This window comes from Phoca vitulina, unplaced genomic scaffold (genome assembly GCF_004348235.1).
Source record: "Phoca vitulina isolate PV1807 unplaced genomic scaffold, GSC_HSeal_1.0 scaffold15, whole genome shotgun sequence".
Taxonomy (NCBI): Eukaryota; Metazoa; Chordata; class Mammalia; order Carnivora; family Phocidae; genus Phoca; species Phoca vitulina.
This window is the reverse complement of record NW_022589718.1, coordinates 1731812-1749825: the sequence shown is the minus strand read 5'-3', so window position 1 is coordinate 1749825 and position 18014 is coordinate 1731812. Positions and strand designations below refer to the sequence as shown.

General features: G+C 37.2%; 1 protein-coding gene across 6 annotated transcripts in view; it reads left to right on the top strand.

Annotated features, from left to right (window-relative positions):
* Positions 1-18014, top strand: part of HOOK3 (hook microtubule tethering protein 3) — a 104987-nt gene that overhangs the window by 59891 nt on the left and 27082 nt on the right. For all 6 annotated transcript variants that reach the window (XM_032413300.1, XM_032413301.1, XM_032413299.1 and 3 more), the window contains 4 exons: positions 1152-1262; positions 1965-2052; positions 8419-8488; positions 10807-10947. In XM_032413300.1, the coding sequence (XP_032269191.1) occupies positions 1152-1262; positions 1965-2052; positions 8419-8488; positions 10807-10947 (410 nt within the window). The remainder of the gene's footprint in view (positions 1-1151; positions 1263-1964; positions 2053-8418; positions 8489-10806; positions 10948-18014) is intronic.

Below are 18014 nucleotides of genomic sequence, written 5' to 3'. Positions count from 1 at the left end.
TTGATCTGTGGCTTACTATACTTTGTTTTTCAATGATAGTATTTTTCTTTCCTCAAGTTCTCTTTGAGTATTCTTTCAAACCTGCCCGATCATCTTCCTTTCATAATTTAGATTTCTGCCTTTATTTTCTTTATGTATTTCATAATTTAGATTTCTGTCTTTATTTTCTTTATGCATTAAACCTCACATTTTATAACTGATAATTCCAATCAAATCTTTATAGGTCTTATTCTACTGTTTTGTTGTTGTTGGTGCTGTTAATGTTTTTCTAACTGGTGTTCATAGTAGCTTCTTTATGGCCTTTGCTCTTTGATTTGGCTCATCTTTCTCTTTGGGAATACTTGGGGGTTTGGGTTGATATTGTGTTCCTCCAGACAACATATGTTTTGTTTAGGCCAGATATTTCACAGCACTACCAACCAAGACTAAATTAATTGCTTGAGTTAGGATTTGCCAGATAAGGCATGTGGTAAAAAATGTCAACAAATCTACATATTAGCAGGCCATAGTTAGAATCAAAATTTCAAGTTACACTTCATTAGACCCAGAGTACTCACTGTAAGACAGGCAGTCTTCCTTACTGCTTTTTCCAGCTAATGGATTTTTTCCTAACCTGCCTGTTTACTGACTCAGCACCTTTTAAAGCCCAAGGTGGTTTAACAACCACATCTTCCTTTAAATTCAAAGCTCTAGGTTCCTGGTATTAACAGTTGGTGGATGCCTCATGGTACCGCATAGCTTCCATACAAACTTCTCACTGCAGTTTTCACCCCTGAGGGTTTCCCTTACTTTCTTGTAAGCTTAGCTCTGCAATTGGACTTTTTCCCCTCGTGTTTCTTTGGCTTTGTGCTGAAAGAGTTTCAGACTCCTTTGTTATCTGTATAACAGGAAATGGAAGCTGTCCTGTAGGTTCTTTTGTAATTTTGTACATTGCTATTCTGGATGATCTGGTTTTAGAACCCATAATGTCTGGGTAGATGTTTGTTACTAGTTCTCTCTGTTGGGGTAGGCTGCTATATCCTACACTTTTTTTTTTTTTTCTTTTTTTTTTGTGTTTTGGGGGGAGGGAGTTTTCATACCTTTGCAGAAGAAAATAGTGAAAATTTTCAATGTTTCAAATTATACAAATTAATGGTACCTTTCTGAATCAGGTAGTAGAACTACAAAATAGATTATCTGAAGAATCGAAGAAAGCAGATAAATTAGATTTTGAATATAAGCGGCTAAAAGAAAAAGTTGACAGTCTTCAAAAAGAAAAGGATGTGAGTATAATAAGGCATTTTGGTTTTGAGCACTGCTAAAATTAAGATAATGATATTTAATTCCTTCTATTTATAAATTTTTTAATTAGAGATCCTGTTTGTTTTTTAAATTAGAGAAGATTTACATTTGTGTTTCAGAAATAAATCTAAAATAAAAGATTAAAAGAATAATTTTATTTCCACTAATTTCTTTTGTATATCTTTATCTTTTCTACCACTGTTGCTTCTTATACATTGTTTTGCTCATTACTTTCTATAAATTTGTGTAGCTTTTTTGTTTTCTTTAGAATTAATACAGAGGACACAATTCTTTTTGTTGTTCAGCATATTTTGAATCTTCTAAAAATGTTTTTACTTTGTAATGGTTTATGAATATTTAAAGTCTTTGCTGTTTGATTTTTTTTTATGTCTAATGAAAGGAATGTTATTTGTATAATGTACTTACGTTAAGGACAGAGTAGACACTTTTCTTATGTTTAACTGAATAACATTGCCTTGCACATACTAGATATTGAATATTATTGAATGGGAAAAAGTTTGTTGTAATATTTTCCTTTTATTATGATCTTTCTGTGGAAGATTAAAAGGTGAAACATGCCCATTTTCACTGCTGTTCATCATTCTCTTAGTAAGGCGAAGACCACCGATGAATAAATTCATAAAACTTGAAGCTAACTTTTCTTCTTTTTAATGTCCCTCCAGAGGTTAAGAACAGAAAGGGATTCTCTGAAGGAAACCATTGAAGAGCTTCGTTGTGTACAGGCTCAAGAAGGACAGCTCACAACTCAAGGTAAAAACAGTTCAGTAACCAAGATTATTTATTTCTTATGATAACAGTAGGAATTTTAGCTTCAGGGGTACCTGGGTAGCTCAGTCAGTTGAGTGGCCAACTCTTGATTTTGGCTCAGGTCATGATCTCAGGGTCCTGGGATCAAGCCCCATGTTGGGCTCCATGCTCAGCAGGGAGTCTGCTTGAGGATTCTCTCTCTGCCCCTCCCCCCCACTTGCACACTCTCTCTCTCTCTCAAATAAATACATACATTTTTTTTTTAATTTTAGATTCATTTTAAAGTGCTTGCAACAATGGATGAAAATGAAAAATTAGTGAACAGGCTGTGAAGTTGATATAAATTCTAAACTGTTAGCCAGATTTTATGGTAAACAGGCTATAGTAATGAGACCAGATTTACTTGCCTATTATTTTAATTTAAATATTTGAATTTTATCAGGTCAAAAGCATAAACATTTGTTAAATCATTTGTGTTAATAATAAACCTGGAAAGTTTTATTCTGGAAAGTTTCTTATGACCTCTTTAAAAGTCAAACTTTCTAAGTCAGTGATTTTTTTTTTTTTCCACCTGAGATATGGGGTGGATATCAATCCATTACAGGACTTCTGTCTAAAGTAGAACTCTGCTGTTCTCGTAGGAAAGGAGCAGCACTTAGCTCAGGGTTAGTCCCTACCACTTTTGTCACCATGCTGGCAGATTTGGAGCCCAAACAGTGACTTGTACAGCTTCACAGTTGTTTGCTCCCCTCTAGGAGCAACAAGCCCTTGGCTTTTCAGTTACCCAAAACTGGAATTCTTCCTTTCCTCTGACTATACCCTCCTTTTTCTCTTCATTCCTTCTACGGATTACATTGCACCTTTAACCCCCTCTCTGTTGTTTCTGTTGGTAAGCTGGACAGCTCTCTTCTGGCCTCGTTTTCTAGCTTACACAGCCTGTCTAGCAGCCATTTTAACTATGTTTTCATCACCACCATCTTTCCTTATGCTGAAAGCTTGTCAAACCCTAATTCAGATAGCCTAAAGTTTTTTTCTCTATTCCAAATTAACCAGGACCAGCTAAAGACAATTATTTTCTCTTTTTTCTTTTTTTTATTAAGGTATAATTGACATATAACATTATGTTAGTTTCAGGTGTACAACCTAATGATTTGATATTTGTATATATTGTGAAATGATCACCACACTAAGTCTAATTAACATCCATCAACATACACAGTTAAAAAATTTGTTTCTCTTGTGATGAGAACTTTTAAGATCTACTCTCAGCAACTTTCAGATATGCAGTACAGTACTATTAACTATAGTCACCATGCTGTACATTATAGCCTTGTGACTTATTTATATTGTATCTGGAAGTTTATATCTTTTGAACCCTTCACCCATTTTGCCCACCCTCCACATCCCACCTCCGGCAACCACCAGTCAGTTCTCTATGAGCTTGGTTTTTTGGTGTTGTTTTTTGTTTTGTTTTCTTTAGATTCCACATAGAATTGAGATCACACAGTATTTGTCTTTCTATATCTGAGTTATTTCACTTAGCATAATGCTCTCAAGGTTCATAATATCACAAATGGCAAGATTTCATTCTTTTTATGACTGAATAATATTTATATATACACACACCCCCCCCCACAATTTGTTTATCCATTTATCAATTAATGGAAATGTAGGTTGTTTCCATGTCTTAACTGTTGTAAATAGTGAGGGCACAGATACCTCCTCAAGTTAGTATTTTCATTTCCTATGGATAAATTCCCAGGAGAGGAATTGCTGGATCATATGGTATTTCTATTTTTAATTCTTTAAGGATCCTCCATACTGTTTCCCACAGTAGCTACACCAAATTACATTCTCTCCAACAGTGCACAAGGGTTCCCTTTTCTCCACATCCTCACAACTTGTTATCTCTTGTCCTTTGGATAATAGCTGTTCTAACAGGTGTGAGGTGACCTCTCATTGTGGTTTTGATATGCATCTCCCTGATAGTGACGTTGAGCATCTTTTCCTGTGTCTGTTGGCCATCTGTTTGTCTTCTTTGTAAAAAATGCCTATTGAGGTCCTCTGCCCATTTCTTAATTGTTGTTTTTGCAGTTGAGTTGTATGAGTTGTTTTTTATATTAACCCCTTATCAGACACATGGTTTGCAAATATTTTCTTCCATTTAGTACATTGCCTTTTCATCTTGTTCATAGTTTTCTTTGCTGTGCAGAGGCTCTTTAGTTTATAGTAGTCAGTAATAGATTTTTGCTTTTGAGAAAATTATGTATGTTTTCACACACACACACGCACACACAACTATTTCTGAATGTAATTGGACCCTTATTGCTGCTTGGTAATCCTTTCATGTATCTCTAATCAACTGTATGAGTTTTCCCAAAATTTAGGAATCAGCCTAAGCCTTAATTCTTTAACTCTGAGCTCCTATATCCTCAAGAGAGACCATCTTATGTAAACTTACACATTTGTTTCTTTGCTACCTATAAACCCATATGTTTTAACCTTATTTACATATATGTTGTTGACCTAGCCGTTTTGCTCTAAAAATGTATCCTAATGAATTAAACATCATTTATAATAGTGAAATTTAGAAACAGTCTAGAAGTTAGCAGTCTCATTCAACTGTATCCTGTAGAGCCATTAAAAAGAATGAAGTATATTTTGTATGCCTGACATGGAGGGTTGTGTATATCATTATGTTTAAAAAGTTGGTGACATTGTGATAAACACTGTTAGCAAGCTAAGAATAGAAGGAAACTTCCTCAAGCTAATAAAGGACAGCTATGAAAAACCTATAGCTAACCTCATACTTAATGATGAATATTAAATGCTTTTCCCCTAAGATCAGAAACAAGGCAAGGATGATCACTCTTTTTTTTTTCTGTTTTGTTATTATTTACTAAACTCCAGTATAGTTAACATACAGTGTTATATTAGTTTCAAGTGTACAATATAGTGATTCAGTAATTCTATACATCACTTAGTGCTCATCAAGATAAGTGTACTTCTTAATCCCCTCACCTATTTCATCCACCCCCCCCACCCACCTTCCCTCTGATAATTGTCTGTTCTCTATAGTTAAGTGAGAGTCTGTTTTTAGGTTTGTCTCTTCCTTTTTTTTTTTTTTTTCTTAGAGTGGGAGCAAGGAGGGACCAAGGGAGAGGGAGAGAGAGAATCTTAGCATTATACTCTGTAGCTGCATCCATGTTGTTGCAAATGGCAAGATCTCGTTCTTTTTTATGGCCAAATACTATTCCATATATACCACCTCTTCTTTATCCATTTACCTATCATTGGACACTTGGGTTACTTCCATAATTTGGCTATTGTAAATAATGCTGCCATAAACATAGGGGTGCATATAAGGGTGTTCACTCTTGCCACTTCTATTCGTCATAGTATCAGAGGTTCTAGGCAGTGCAGTCAGGCAAGAAAAAGAAATAAAAGGCATTCAGATTGGAAAGGAGGATGTAAAAAAAATCATAGAACTAGTAAATAAGTTCAGCAAAGTCTCAAGATACAAGATCAGTATAGAAATACCAACTATATTTCTGTGTACTACTAGTAAATAATCTGAAAATGAAATTACAATAGTATCATAAAGAATAAAATGCTCAGGAGTAGGTTTAACAAAGAAGTGTAAGCTTGAACACTAAAAACTATAAATCACTGCCAAGATAAAGATCTAGATATATGGGGACTCATGGGTGGCTCAGTCGGTTAAGTGCCTACCTTCGGCTCAGGTCATGATCCCCAAGGTCCCAGGATCGAGTCCCACATCAGGCTCCCTGCTCAGCTGGGAGCCTGCTTCTCCCTCTGCATGCTGCTCCCTCTGCTTGTGCTCTCTCTCCCTCTCTCTGACAAATAAAATTAAAAAAAAAAAAATCTAGATATATGGAGAGACAGTCCATGTTCAGGTATCAGAAAATTCACTCTAGTTAAGATTGCAGTTCTCTTTATTGATTTAAAGATTTGATGCAATTCCAATCAGATTCTAAGCAGACTTCTTTGGTAGAAATTGACACGCTGATCCAACAATTTATATGAAAATACAGAGGAGCTAGTATAACAACAACAACAAAAAATCATGGAACGGAAAAGCTCACTACATTCTGATTTCAAAACTTACTATAAAGCTACTATAATTAAAAAGCATGAAATTGACATAAAGATAGACATGGAGATCAATAGAGTGTACCACATTAATAGAATGAAGGAAAAAAAACCATCTGATCATTTCAATTGATGCAGAAAAGACATTTGACAAAATCTAACACCCTTTCATCATAAAATACACACACATACAAAACACCTCAATAAATTAGGAAGAGAACTAGAAAAGATATTTCCATAACATGATAAAGGCCATATATGACAAACCCACAGTGCACATCATACTCAGTGATGAAAGATTGAAAGCTTTTCCTCTAAGATCAGAAGCAAGACAATACCAACTGCCACCACTTCTATACTTCTATTCAACATAGCACAGATGTTCTAGCCAGAGCAATTAGAGCAAAATTTTTTAAAAATCTAAATTGGAAAAGAAGAACTAAAACTATCACTGCAGATGACATCACCAAAATCAAAAAACACCTCTTAGAACTAATAAAATGAATTCAGCAAAGTTGCAAGATGCAATTCAGTTATATTAGCTGCAAAAATAAATTATATATGTGTATGCTAATAATGAACAGTACAAAAAGGAAATTAAGAAAATTTTATTTACAATAGGATCAAAAAGAATAAAATATTTAGGAATAAATTTAACCAAGGAGGCAAAGACTTGCACCCTAAAAACTACAAAAGTATTGAGATAACAATACTATCAAAAGCAATCTACAGATTCAGTACAACCCTTATTAAAATATTATTGGCATTTTTTGCAGAAACAGAAAAACCCATCCTAAAATTCATATGGAATGTCAATGAACCCTAAGTAGCCAGAACAGTCTTGAAAAAGAAAAAAGTTGGAGAACTCACCCTAATGATTTCAAAACTTAATAAAAAGGTAGCAATCAAAGCAGTGGGTATAGGCATAAGGACAGACATACAGACTAATGAAATAAAGAGCCCAGAAATAAACCCTCTTATATATATGGTCAGTTGATTTTCAACAACGGTGTCAAGACCATTCAGTGGGGGAACTGAAAGTCTTTTCAACATACTCCACAGGAAAAACTGGATATCCACATCCAAAAGCATGAAGTTGTACCCCTATACCATATTAAAAAAATGAAATCAAAATGGATAAAAGACCTAAATATAAGAGTTAAACCTATAAAACTTTTAGGTGAAAACGGGGAAATTATCATACTTTGGATCTGATTTCTTGGAATTGATACCAAAAGCACAGGCAATAAATGAAAAAATTGGACTTCATCAACTTTTGTGCATCAAAGAACAGTATTGATAGTGAAAAGGCAACCCATAAAATGGGGAGAAAATATTTGTAAATCATATATTCGGTAAGTGATTGATATCCAGAATACATAAAGAACTTATACAACTCAACAACAGCAAAAAACAACTAAGCTCACAAGTGGGTAAAGGACTTGAATAGATATTTCTCCGAAGAAGATATACAAATGGCAAAAAAGCACATGAAAAGATGTTCAGTATCAATGTCATTAGAGAAATGCAGATCAAAACCACAATGAGATGGTTCACATCCATTTGGAATGGATTATTACCAGAAAAAGAGAAAGGAAAGTAATTCTTGGGAGGCATGTGGAGAAATTGGAACCCTCGTGCATTGCTGGTAGGAATGTAAAATGGGGAGCCACTGGTGGAAGAGTTCGGGGGTTCTTCAAAAAGTTAAAAATAAAATCACCACATGATCCAGCAGTTTCATCCCAAAGTAAATATCCAAAAGCATTCAAAGCAAGGACTCAAGCAGAAACTGGTTTACCAACGTTCGTAGCAGCATTATTCACAGTAGCCAAAAGATGGAAACAGCCTAAATGTTCCTTAGCAGATGAATGGGTCAAGAAAATGTACATGTATATATTTGTATACATATACATATCCAATGGAATATTATTTGGCCATGAAAAGGAATGAAGTTCTGATAAGTTCTGCAATATGTTTGAGTTTTCAAAACATTATGCTAAATGAAGGAATCCAGACACAAGGTAGGTAGTGGTGATGGTTCCGCAGCATAGTGAGTGGAGTTACTGCCATTCAGTTATACACTGTACAGTTGTTAAAATGGTGATAATATAAGGCAACTGTGACATGGTCTTTTACTTGACTAAAATGAAGACTTTAAATGTTAAAATTAACGCTTAAAGTAGAGTTTCATGTAGAAACTAAAAGAAATCAATGTACTCTCTCTTAAACCTTGCATCCGTATTTGTATATTTATAGGGTTAATGCCTCTGGGAAGTCAAGAATCTTCAGATAGTCTGGCAGCAGAGATTGTTACACCTGAAATCAGGTAAGGAGATCGTGAAATTCAGTCATACTGCACAGTATTCCTGGAGGAAACTTAGTCCTCTGCAATATAAAGAGGATCAGTTTCTTATTCCTTATTACTGACACTTTCAACATGAACTCAGTATTTAATGTCCATGTTTGCAGCATGTTAGAAGCTTTCTTCAGTTGGCCCAAGAGACTTGATTTTCCCACTTCAGTAGGATAATATTTCACACATTCATGACAAATTAATATATTCGTGATTGGGTATCCTTACCAGACATTTAGCAGTGAAACCACTTGGCTTAAAGACAAAGGTTACGCCTAGCCAGCAGCCTGCAAAATTAGTCACTAAGATTTATTTGTTAACTATATGAAATGGTCTGGGAAAGATATAGTAGACAGAAATATCTCCCCACCTCTACTACTCTTCCCTCAATATTACCTTACTTTCTTAGTCATAGTGTTTCTAAAATTCCATTTATTTCACTATATACCTGGCTTGATATGTAGGAATGAAAAATTAGGGGAGAGGCACCAAGTGTCCAGCAGAAGGAGAATGATTAATCCTGAATATTGCTTTTACCTTCTTTGGGACTATTTGCCCGCCCCCCCCTTTTTTAAAGATTTTATTTATTTATTTGAGAGAGAGAGAGCACATGAGAGGGTGGAGGGTCAGAGGGAGAAGCAGACTCCCTGCTGATCAGGGAGCCCGACGCAGGACTCGATCCCAGGACTCCAGGATCATGACCTGAGCCAAAGGCAGTTGCTTAACCAACTGAGCCACCCAGGTGCCCCTATTTGCCGCCTTTTAAAATTGACACTGTCCTTGACTCTCCATAACATCTTTGAGGGGTATTAAATGAAATAATGGTTGTGTAAGAGTTTTATGAACTCTGAAAGTTACCATAGGCATTCAGTTACTTGTTGAATAAATGACAACAATATTAATTTATTGTTGTTGGCATTTATTTAAGGAGGACAAACAAAAGGAGTATAATGCAGCACCAACAGTGGAAGCATCTTGTATACCTTTTACTTTTCTACCATCTGATGTGGTACTTTATTATTGGACCACTTGTGACATGGTCTTTTTTTATTTATGAATGCTTCTAATGCAGTTGGATTTTTAATCTGAGGAAGAGAAAAATGATAAAAATTCAACAAATAAAATGGCTTCTTTGAGTATGACTCAATACAAATTTAAATATACTCTGTTTCCAGAAGAGCTATCAAGAAAATGAAATGGTTGTGGTGCCTGGGTGGCTCAGTCGTTAAGCGTCTGCCTTCGGCTCAGGTCATGGTCCCAGGGTCCTGGGATCCAGCCCCACATCAGGCTCCCTGCTCCTCGGGAAGCCTGCATCTCCCTCTCCCGCTCCCCCTGCTTGTGTTCCCTCTTCGCTGTGTCTCTCTGTCAAATAAATAAAATGTTTAAAAAAAAAAAGAAAATGAAATGGTAAAAGAGATGAAATATAACATTGTATTAGTTGAAGGTGTACAACTTGATGATTTCATATATGTCTGTATTATGAAATGATCACTGCAGTAAGTTAACATTCATCACCACACGTTTTTTTTTCTTGTGGTGGTACTTTTCCTTCGAGCAATTTGGCAGAATGTGAATATTGTCTACAAATATCCACAAAACTACTTTTCCAGAAATTAATCCTAAGGAAATAACCAGTAAAGCTGATTGTTATTAACTTGTTAAAGCTCAAAAGTGGTAACAATCAAATTCGGAATAATTGGGCATTGATTAAGTAACAACTCATCTACACTGTTTAACATGTCATTTAAAGTAGTCCATTATCGTTAATGTATAATGTTTAATGATATGAAAAGATTGTGAATAAGTGTAAACAGATGCAGCTCTAATACACCTTGTTAGCAAGAATACAATTTATGCATATTTATGGGAATGGGCAGAATGCATATCTTGAAGGCATTCTTCATTGAATATTATATCTTGACACCAAGTGATTAGCGGTTCAAGAACATAGCATTAGAGGTCAAGTTTTTTGATGAGAACCAAAGAACAAATATATAAATGCATTCATAGCTTAACCATTTAAACCAAAAAGGAAATAAAATTTTGAAATATCATTCATTACAAATCATAATATTTGAAGATGCTGTTATCTTCACATTATCCATTCTGAAAAGAAAGTACTAAAGACCTGAAATGTAATGTCTTAGCCAGTTACAAGAGCTAAATTCTTTGCAGGTATTTTGTTTTTCCTTTCTGTTTTCTGTGTGAAATCTGTAATTATGCATAGCTGGATTTTGATAATGATATTGTATTGATGTGCCACATAATCAGTTTTTCTTTTGCTCTTTCAGGGAGAAACTTATTCGTCTTCAGCATGAGAATAAGATGTTAAAAATTAACCAAGAGGGTTCAGACAATGAAAAAATTGCCTTATTGCAGAGTCTTCTGGATGATGCAAATCTACGCAAGAATGAACTGGAGACAGAAAATAGGTAGGAATGTAGATAGATGGCAGCATTTAGACACAGGTTTCCTCTGTTTTCCTTGATTTTGATACCCTTAAACAAAGATTTGAATTTTATTTTGAATACTGATAATGTGTTATTCCATTTCATTTTTTTTTTCTTAAAGATTTTATTTATTTATTTGACAGAGAGAGACACAGCGAGAGAGGGAACACAAGCAGGGGGAGTGGGAGAGGGAGAAGCAGGCTTCCGGCTGAGCAGGGAGCCCAATGCGGGGCTCGATCCCAGGACCCTGAGGTCATGACCTGAGCCAAAGGCAGATGCTTAATGACTGAGCCACCCAGGCGCCCCTCCCATTTCATTTTAAGAGGACTTTAATCCATTTTCTCCATTTTCCTACTTACGGACAGACATGTGGAAAAGTTTTGTGCCTCTTTACAACAGCATTTCCATCTGTATTTCTTCAAGCAGGATGATACCAGACTCCTCCCCTTTTCCCTTTATAATTACTAATTAAAACTAGAGGATTAAAAAAGAGTCTGATCATTAATTCAACCTTTCACAACAATTTCAGTTCTATGCATTATCAGATTAATAAAGTTTACCCTGTTTTTATAAGCTAATATGTTGAAGGATCAGTTGATGTGAGACAAATAGGATCTATCATAACTGAATTGACAAGAACTTTGAAAAAAAAAAAAAAAAACCCTGTTATTTCTTGTGAGCCTTAAATGTCATTCATCTTATAAACAATTCAATTACGAGAATTTAGAATCTGCAAATTTAACAAGAAAACCACTTTTCTGCTTGTAAGTTTTCAGTGTATTGAATTATGCAGTCATTCAAAGCTACTTTAAAGCAGTAGCTTACTCTGGAAAGGATTACTTTTATATTTTGTTGTGACAATCTTTTGGTTCTTTCCCTTTTTGGAAATGTTTCTTAGATACCAAACATATTTCCTTCGCGCTGTGATGTACTGTCATTTTTGAGGGATTTGACATTTTTATTAATGGTTTCATAGTTTGCCTGATATTACAGATTGTTTATTATGCCTGATTGATTTGACACTTCCCAGGTGTGAGTTGATCTTGTGAGTCAGCATTGTTATGACAATTTTACATGTTCTGCCTTTCTTGGCACTTTAATTTTTAAAGCTGCTGAGGAAGAATCAGCAAACAGTATAAATACCAGGGTGATTATTAGAGCAAAATTAAGCATAAGCAGAAGGAGAATAGTTTTATATCAATTCTTAGAGCATAAAGAATGAATACTTCTTAAAAATACTTAGAAAAAGTTTGAAATGAAAAGGGGAGAAAAGGGAATTGCAGAAAGCAGCTGGTAATCACACAGTCCCATGGTGAAAGCACCTTCTGTTCAACTCCATCATCCTTTGCCTCCAGGCTATATTTTAACCATCTTACAGGAAGGCCTTCTGTGTACCCTAATTTTTTTCCAGTGAATCAACCACACAACTTCCTTTATAATGCTTTGCATTGTTTCTCATAGGCCTTATAGCTGTTGGTCTTCTCTCATCAGAAACAAAACAACTACTTGTCATTTGTACAGCACTCATGTTGTAGATGACAGATTACCTCCCAAGTCCCGATGGCATTTACAGCTGTTTACAACTTAGTATCGTGTTTGTTCTCTTTTTTTAAATCATTTTATCTTATTTTTTCATCATGATCAGTATACTCTTTAATCCCAATCCCTTCTTTCCTCCATCCCCACACCCATTTCCCTTCTGATAACCATCAGTGTGTTCTTTATAGGTAAGAGTCTGTTTCTTGATTTGACTTTATTTTTTCTTTCCTTTGCTTATTTGTTTTGTTTCTTAAATTCCGCATGTGAATGAAATCATGTAGTATTTGTCTTTCTCTGGCTGATTTATATCACTTAACATTATACTCTTTAAGGAGCTCTTTGATGTTACTGCAAATGGCACGACTTCATTCTTATGACTAATACTCCATAGATAGGTGGTATATATACCACCTCTTCTTTTTTTTTTTTTTTAAAGATTTTTATTTATTTATTTATTTGACAGAGAGAGATAGCGAGAGAGGGAACACAAGCAGGGGGAGTGGGAGAAGGAGAAGCAGGCTTCCCGGCGAGCAGGGAGCCCGATGCGGGGCTCGATCCCAGGACTCTGGGATCATGACCTGAGCCGAAGGCAGACGCTTAACTACTGAGCCACCCAGGCGCCCCTATACCACCTCTTCTTTATCTGTTCACCTATCAGTGGGCATTTTGCTGCTTCCATAGTTTGACTATTGTAAATAATGCAGCAGTAAACATCGGGGTGCATATATCCTGTTGAATTAGTGTTTTTATATTTTGGGGTACATACCCAGTAGCGCAGTTACTGGATCATAGGGTGGCTGTATTTTTAACTTTTTGAGGAACCTCCGTGCTGTTCCCACAGTGGCTGCACCAGTTTGCATTCCCACCAACAGTGCAGGAGTGTTCCTTTCTTCCCATAGCTTCGTCAACACTTGTTTCCTGTGTCTTTGATTTTAGCCATTCTGACAGGTGTGTGGTGATATATCTCATTGTAGTTTTGATCTGCATTTCCCTAATGATGAGTGATGTTGAGGATCTTGTCATGTGATGTCTCTTGGCCATCTGGATGTCTTCTTTGGAGAAATGTCTGTTCATGGGGCACCTGGTGGCTCAGTCGGTTAAGCGTCAAACTTCCGCTTGGGTCATGATCTCAGGGTCCTGGGATTAAGCCCCACATTGGGCTTCCTGCTGAGTGAGGAGTCTGCTTGTCTCTCTCTCTCTCTCTCCTTTTGCTCCTCCCCCCAGTCATGCTCACTCTCTCTCTCAAATCAATAAATAAAATCTTAAAAAAAGAAATGTCTGTTTATGTTTTCTGTCCTTTTTTTTAATTGAATTTTTTGGGTTTTGGTTGTTGTGTATGTTTTTTCTATCTTTTAGATACTCTTTATCAGATATGTCCTTTGAAAATAGCTTCTCCCAGTCCATAGGTTACCTTTTAGTTTTGTTGATCGTTTGCTTTGCTGTGCAGAAACTTTTTATTTTGATGTAGTCCAATAATTTGCTTTTGCTTTTGTTTCCCTGCTTCAGGAGACATATCTAGGAAAACGTTGTGATGGCTGAGGTCAGAGAGATCACTGCCTGCACTCTCTTTAAGGATTTTTATGGTTTTAGGTCTCACATTTAGGGCTTTCATCCATCTTGAGTTTATTTTTGTGTATGATCTGTCCATTGATATAAGTGGGTGTTAAATTCCCCTACTATTATTGTATTACTATAGATTAGTTCATGTTTGTTATTAACTGTTTTATGTATTTGGGTGCTCTCATGTTGGGTGCATAAATTTTTTAAATCTTTATATTCTCTTGTTAGATTGTCCCCTTATATGGTATCCTTCTTTGTCTCTTGTTACAGTCTTCTTGTTGTTGTTGTTTTTTTAAAGATTTTATTTATTTGAGGGGCTCCTGGGTGGCTCGGTCGATTAAGCATCTGCCCTCAGGTCATGATCCCAGGGTCCCGGGATCAGGCTCCCTACTCAGCGGGGTGCCTGCTTCTCCCTCTCCCTGCTTGTTCTCTCTCTCTCTCTCTCTCAAATAAAGATTTTATTTATTTAAGAGAGAGCAAGAAAGCATGAATCAGGGCGAGGGTCAGGAGAAGCAGGCTTCCCGCTGAGCAGGGAGCCCAGTGCGGGACTCAAGCCCAGGACCCTGAGACCATGACCTGAGCCGAAGGCAGATGCCCAAACAACTGAGCTACCCAGGCATCCCTACAGTCTTCGTTTAATTTTTTTTTTTAAGATTTTTACTTATTTATTTGACAGAGAGAGAGACAGCGAGAGAGGGAACACAAGCAGGGGGAGGGGAGAGGGAGAAGCAGGCTTCCTGCTGAGCAGGGAGCCCAATGCGGGGCTCGATCCCAGGACCCTGGAATCAAGACCTGAGTGGAAGGCAGACACTTAACCTCTGAGCCACCCCGGCACCCCCAGTCTTCGTTTTAAAGTTTACTTTGTCCATTATCAGTATTGCTACCCTGGCTTTCTCTTGACAACTATTTGCATGATAGATGTTTCTCCATCCCCTCACTTTCAATCTGCAAGTGTCTTTAGATCTGAAATGAGACTCCTGTAGGCAGCATATAGATGGGTCTTGTTTTTCTATCTACTGTCACCCTGTGTATCTTAATTAGAGCATTTAGTCCATTTACATTCAATGTAATTATTAATAGCTGCGTATTTTTTGCTGTTTTGTTACTTGTTTTGTGGTTGTTTCTATAGTTTTTATGTGATCCTTTCTTCCCTTGCTCCATTTCCTGGTTTGTTGGCTTTCTTTCATAATATATTTGGATCCCTTTCTCTTTATTCTTTGCATATCTATTACTGGTTTTGATTTGTGGTTACCATTAGGTTTGTATATAATATCTTATGCATATAGCTGTCTATATTAAGTTTAAACCCGTTTTTTACTCCTCTCCCTCCACCCCATGTTTTAGGCATGTGGTATCATATTTTACATCCTTTCCTTTTATGAATCCCTTGACTGAATTTTACCAAAATACTTATTTTTACTACTTTCATGTTTTTTACTTTTCATACTCCTTTATGGCCTTTCCTTTCCACTCAGAGTCCCCTTTCATATTTCTTGTAGGGCTGGTTTAATGGTCATGAATTTCTTTAGTTTTTGCTTGTCTGAGAAACTATCTCTCCTTCTATTCTGAATGGTAGCCTTGCGGGATAGAGTATTCTTGGCTACAGATTTTTCCCTTTCAGCAGTTGGAATAGCATGCCACCCCTTCTGTCCTGTGAGGTTTCTGCTGAGAAATCTGTCAATAGCTTTATGGGGTTTCCCTTGTATGTAACTGTTTTCTTTTCTCTTGCTTCTTTGAAAAAAAATTTTTTAATCCCTACTTCCTGCCATCTTATGTGTCTTGGTATGGACCTTTTTGGAGGAGGCGGGGGGTGGTCTCTATGCCTCCTGGATCTGGATATCTGTTTCCTTCCCCAAATTGGGGAAGTTTTCAGCTATTATTTCTTCAAATAAATTTTCTGCCCCCTTATCTCTCTCTTCTGAGATCTCTGTCATGCAGATGTTATTACCTTTGATGGAATCACTGGTTCCCTAACCCTGTTCTGAATTTGCTTAATTTTCTTTCCTCTCCTTTGCTTAGCTTGGTTACTTTCCATTGCTCTTTCAGGTCATTAATTCATTCTCTGCTTCATCTGGCCTGCTATTTATTCCATCAAGTGTATTTTTAATTTCATTAATTGTGTATGTCATCTCTGATTGGTTCCTTTTTAATGCTGTGTGAAGGATCTTACTGATGTCCTCCATTCTTTTCTCAAGTCCAGTGAGTATCTTTATGATCGTTACCTTATATTCCTTGTCAGGCATATTACATGTATCTGTTTTGCTTTGGCCTCTTGCTGTGGTTCGGTCCTGTTCTTGCATTTGGCACATATTTCTGTGTCTCCTCATTTTGTCTTACTTTCTGAGTCTGTTTCTGTTAGGAAAGTCAGCTACTTCTCTTGCTCTTAATGATAATAGCCTAATGAAGAAGAGGTCCTGTAGTGCAGTGTTGCCTGTTCCTCAGGGCCTGGCACTTCAGGGAGGGTCTCCTACGTGTGTGCTCTGCTGTTGAGTCTTGACCTCTTTTTCCTCCATTCCAGTGTATAGAGGCTCTCTTTGCCTATTGTGGGCAGTGTTTGGTCACCAGCAGGGGTGGGGAGGGTTTTAACAAGGTGCACAACAGTGTGCTTATGAAATGAGATCTGCTCCACAAATGAGACCAGAGGTCCCACAAAACACACAGGTTGGGAGATGTGATGTTGGCAGGGTTTGTGCCAGTCTTCTGGAGGGTGGGGGGGGTGGTTGGGGGGGGCGCTACAGCACTGGGCCTAAGGGGAGTGTGACTAGGAAGGGTGGAACCATGGGGCAGTGCTTAGTGCAAGGAAGTTAGGTAGGAGTGGTGGCTATGCGCTTATGCTGGGGGACAGGAGGAGGGAAATGGCACCTGCCAGGTCCTTTATTCCTGGAAGGGTCTCTCTGCATGATCCCTGTTTCTCTGGGCCACATTCGGAGATGGGCAAATCACTCCCTCTGGCCTACCCTTGGCGTTTTTCAAATTGCTAGTTCTGTGCTGTATCCACACTGCTGTTTAAGGGCTGGGACACTGCTTCCTGTTGCAGTCAGGGCTCTACCAGAGCCAAGCTCACCAGTTTTTTAAATTCTAGGCTTTAAGTCCTGCTCGTTTTAAGAACTCAAGAAATTTAGCCCCTCTCACTTTCAAAGTCAAATATTACAGAGATCCGTCCTCCCTGTTCAGGGCTCCCTGGTGTGAAAGTGTGTTTTCCACCTTTCTCCATGCCACGGGCTCCCTCCCCACTGTGGGCAGTCATGGTTTGTTTCACTCCCAGGCTGTGACTTTGCCCTTCCTACCTTCTTTGATGGGACCTCTTCCCTACCTTTAGTTGTGAAGTTTGTTCTGCCAGTCTTCGAGTCGTTTCCTGGGTTATTTACACTCATATGAGTGTTATCTAGTTGTAACTGTGGGACATGGCAAGCTTAGGGTCCTCCTACTCTGCCATCTTCCCGGCAGACCTTTTTCTTGAATTACAGTACTGATTGATAACTTACCTTTGTAGTATGACCATCTGTAACCTAGAACAACAATAATAACAGCTAATGTTTATTAAGCTTTTGTTTGTTCCAAACATTGTGCTATTCATTTTAAATATGTGGTCTTATCTTTATTAAAGTTTTACAGGTGAGGGAATTTGGGCTCAGACCCAGGCTACCTGAATTGAAAGCCTCTACCTAATCCATACCTTTTTTTTTTTTTTTTTTTTTAGTTTTAAACAATTTCTACACCGAGCATGGAGCTTGAACTAAATCCGAGAGCAAGAGCCGCATGCTCCACCAACTGAGCTAGCCAAGCACCCCATCCATACCCTCTTTCTTGTCAGCTTAACTTTTGCCATGTTTGCAAAACATTTTTTTCTGTCTTCCCCTCATGGAATGCTTTTTCTCTTAAGTGAATTACCCTAAGTTTGTTCTTACTGAGTTTAATAAGTATTTACATGACCTTGTCTCTAACTTAAC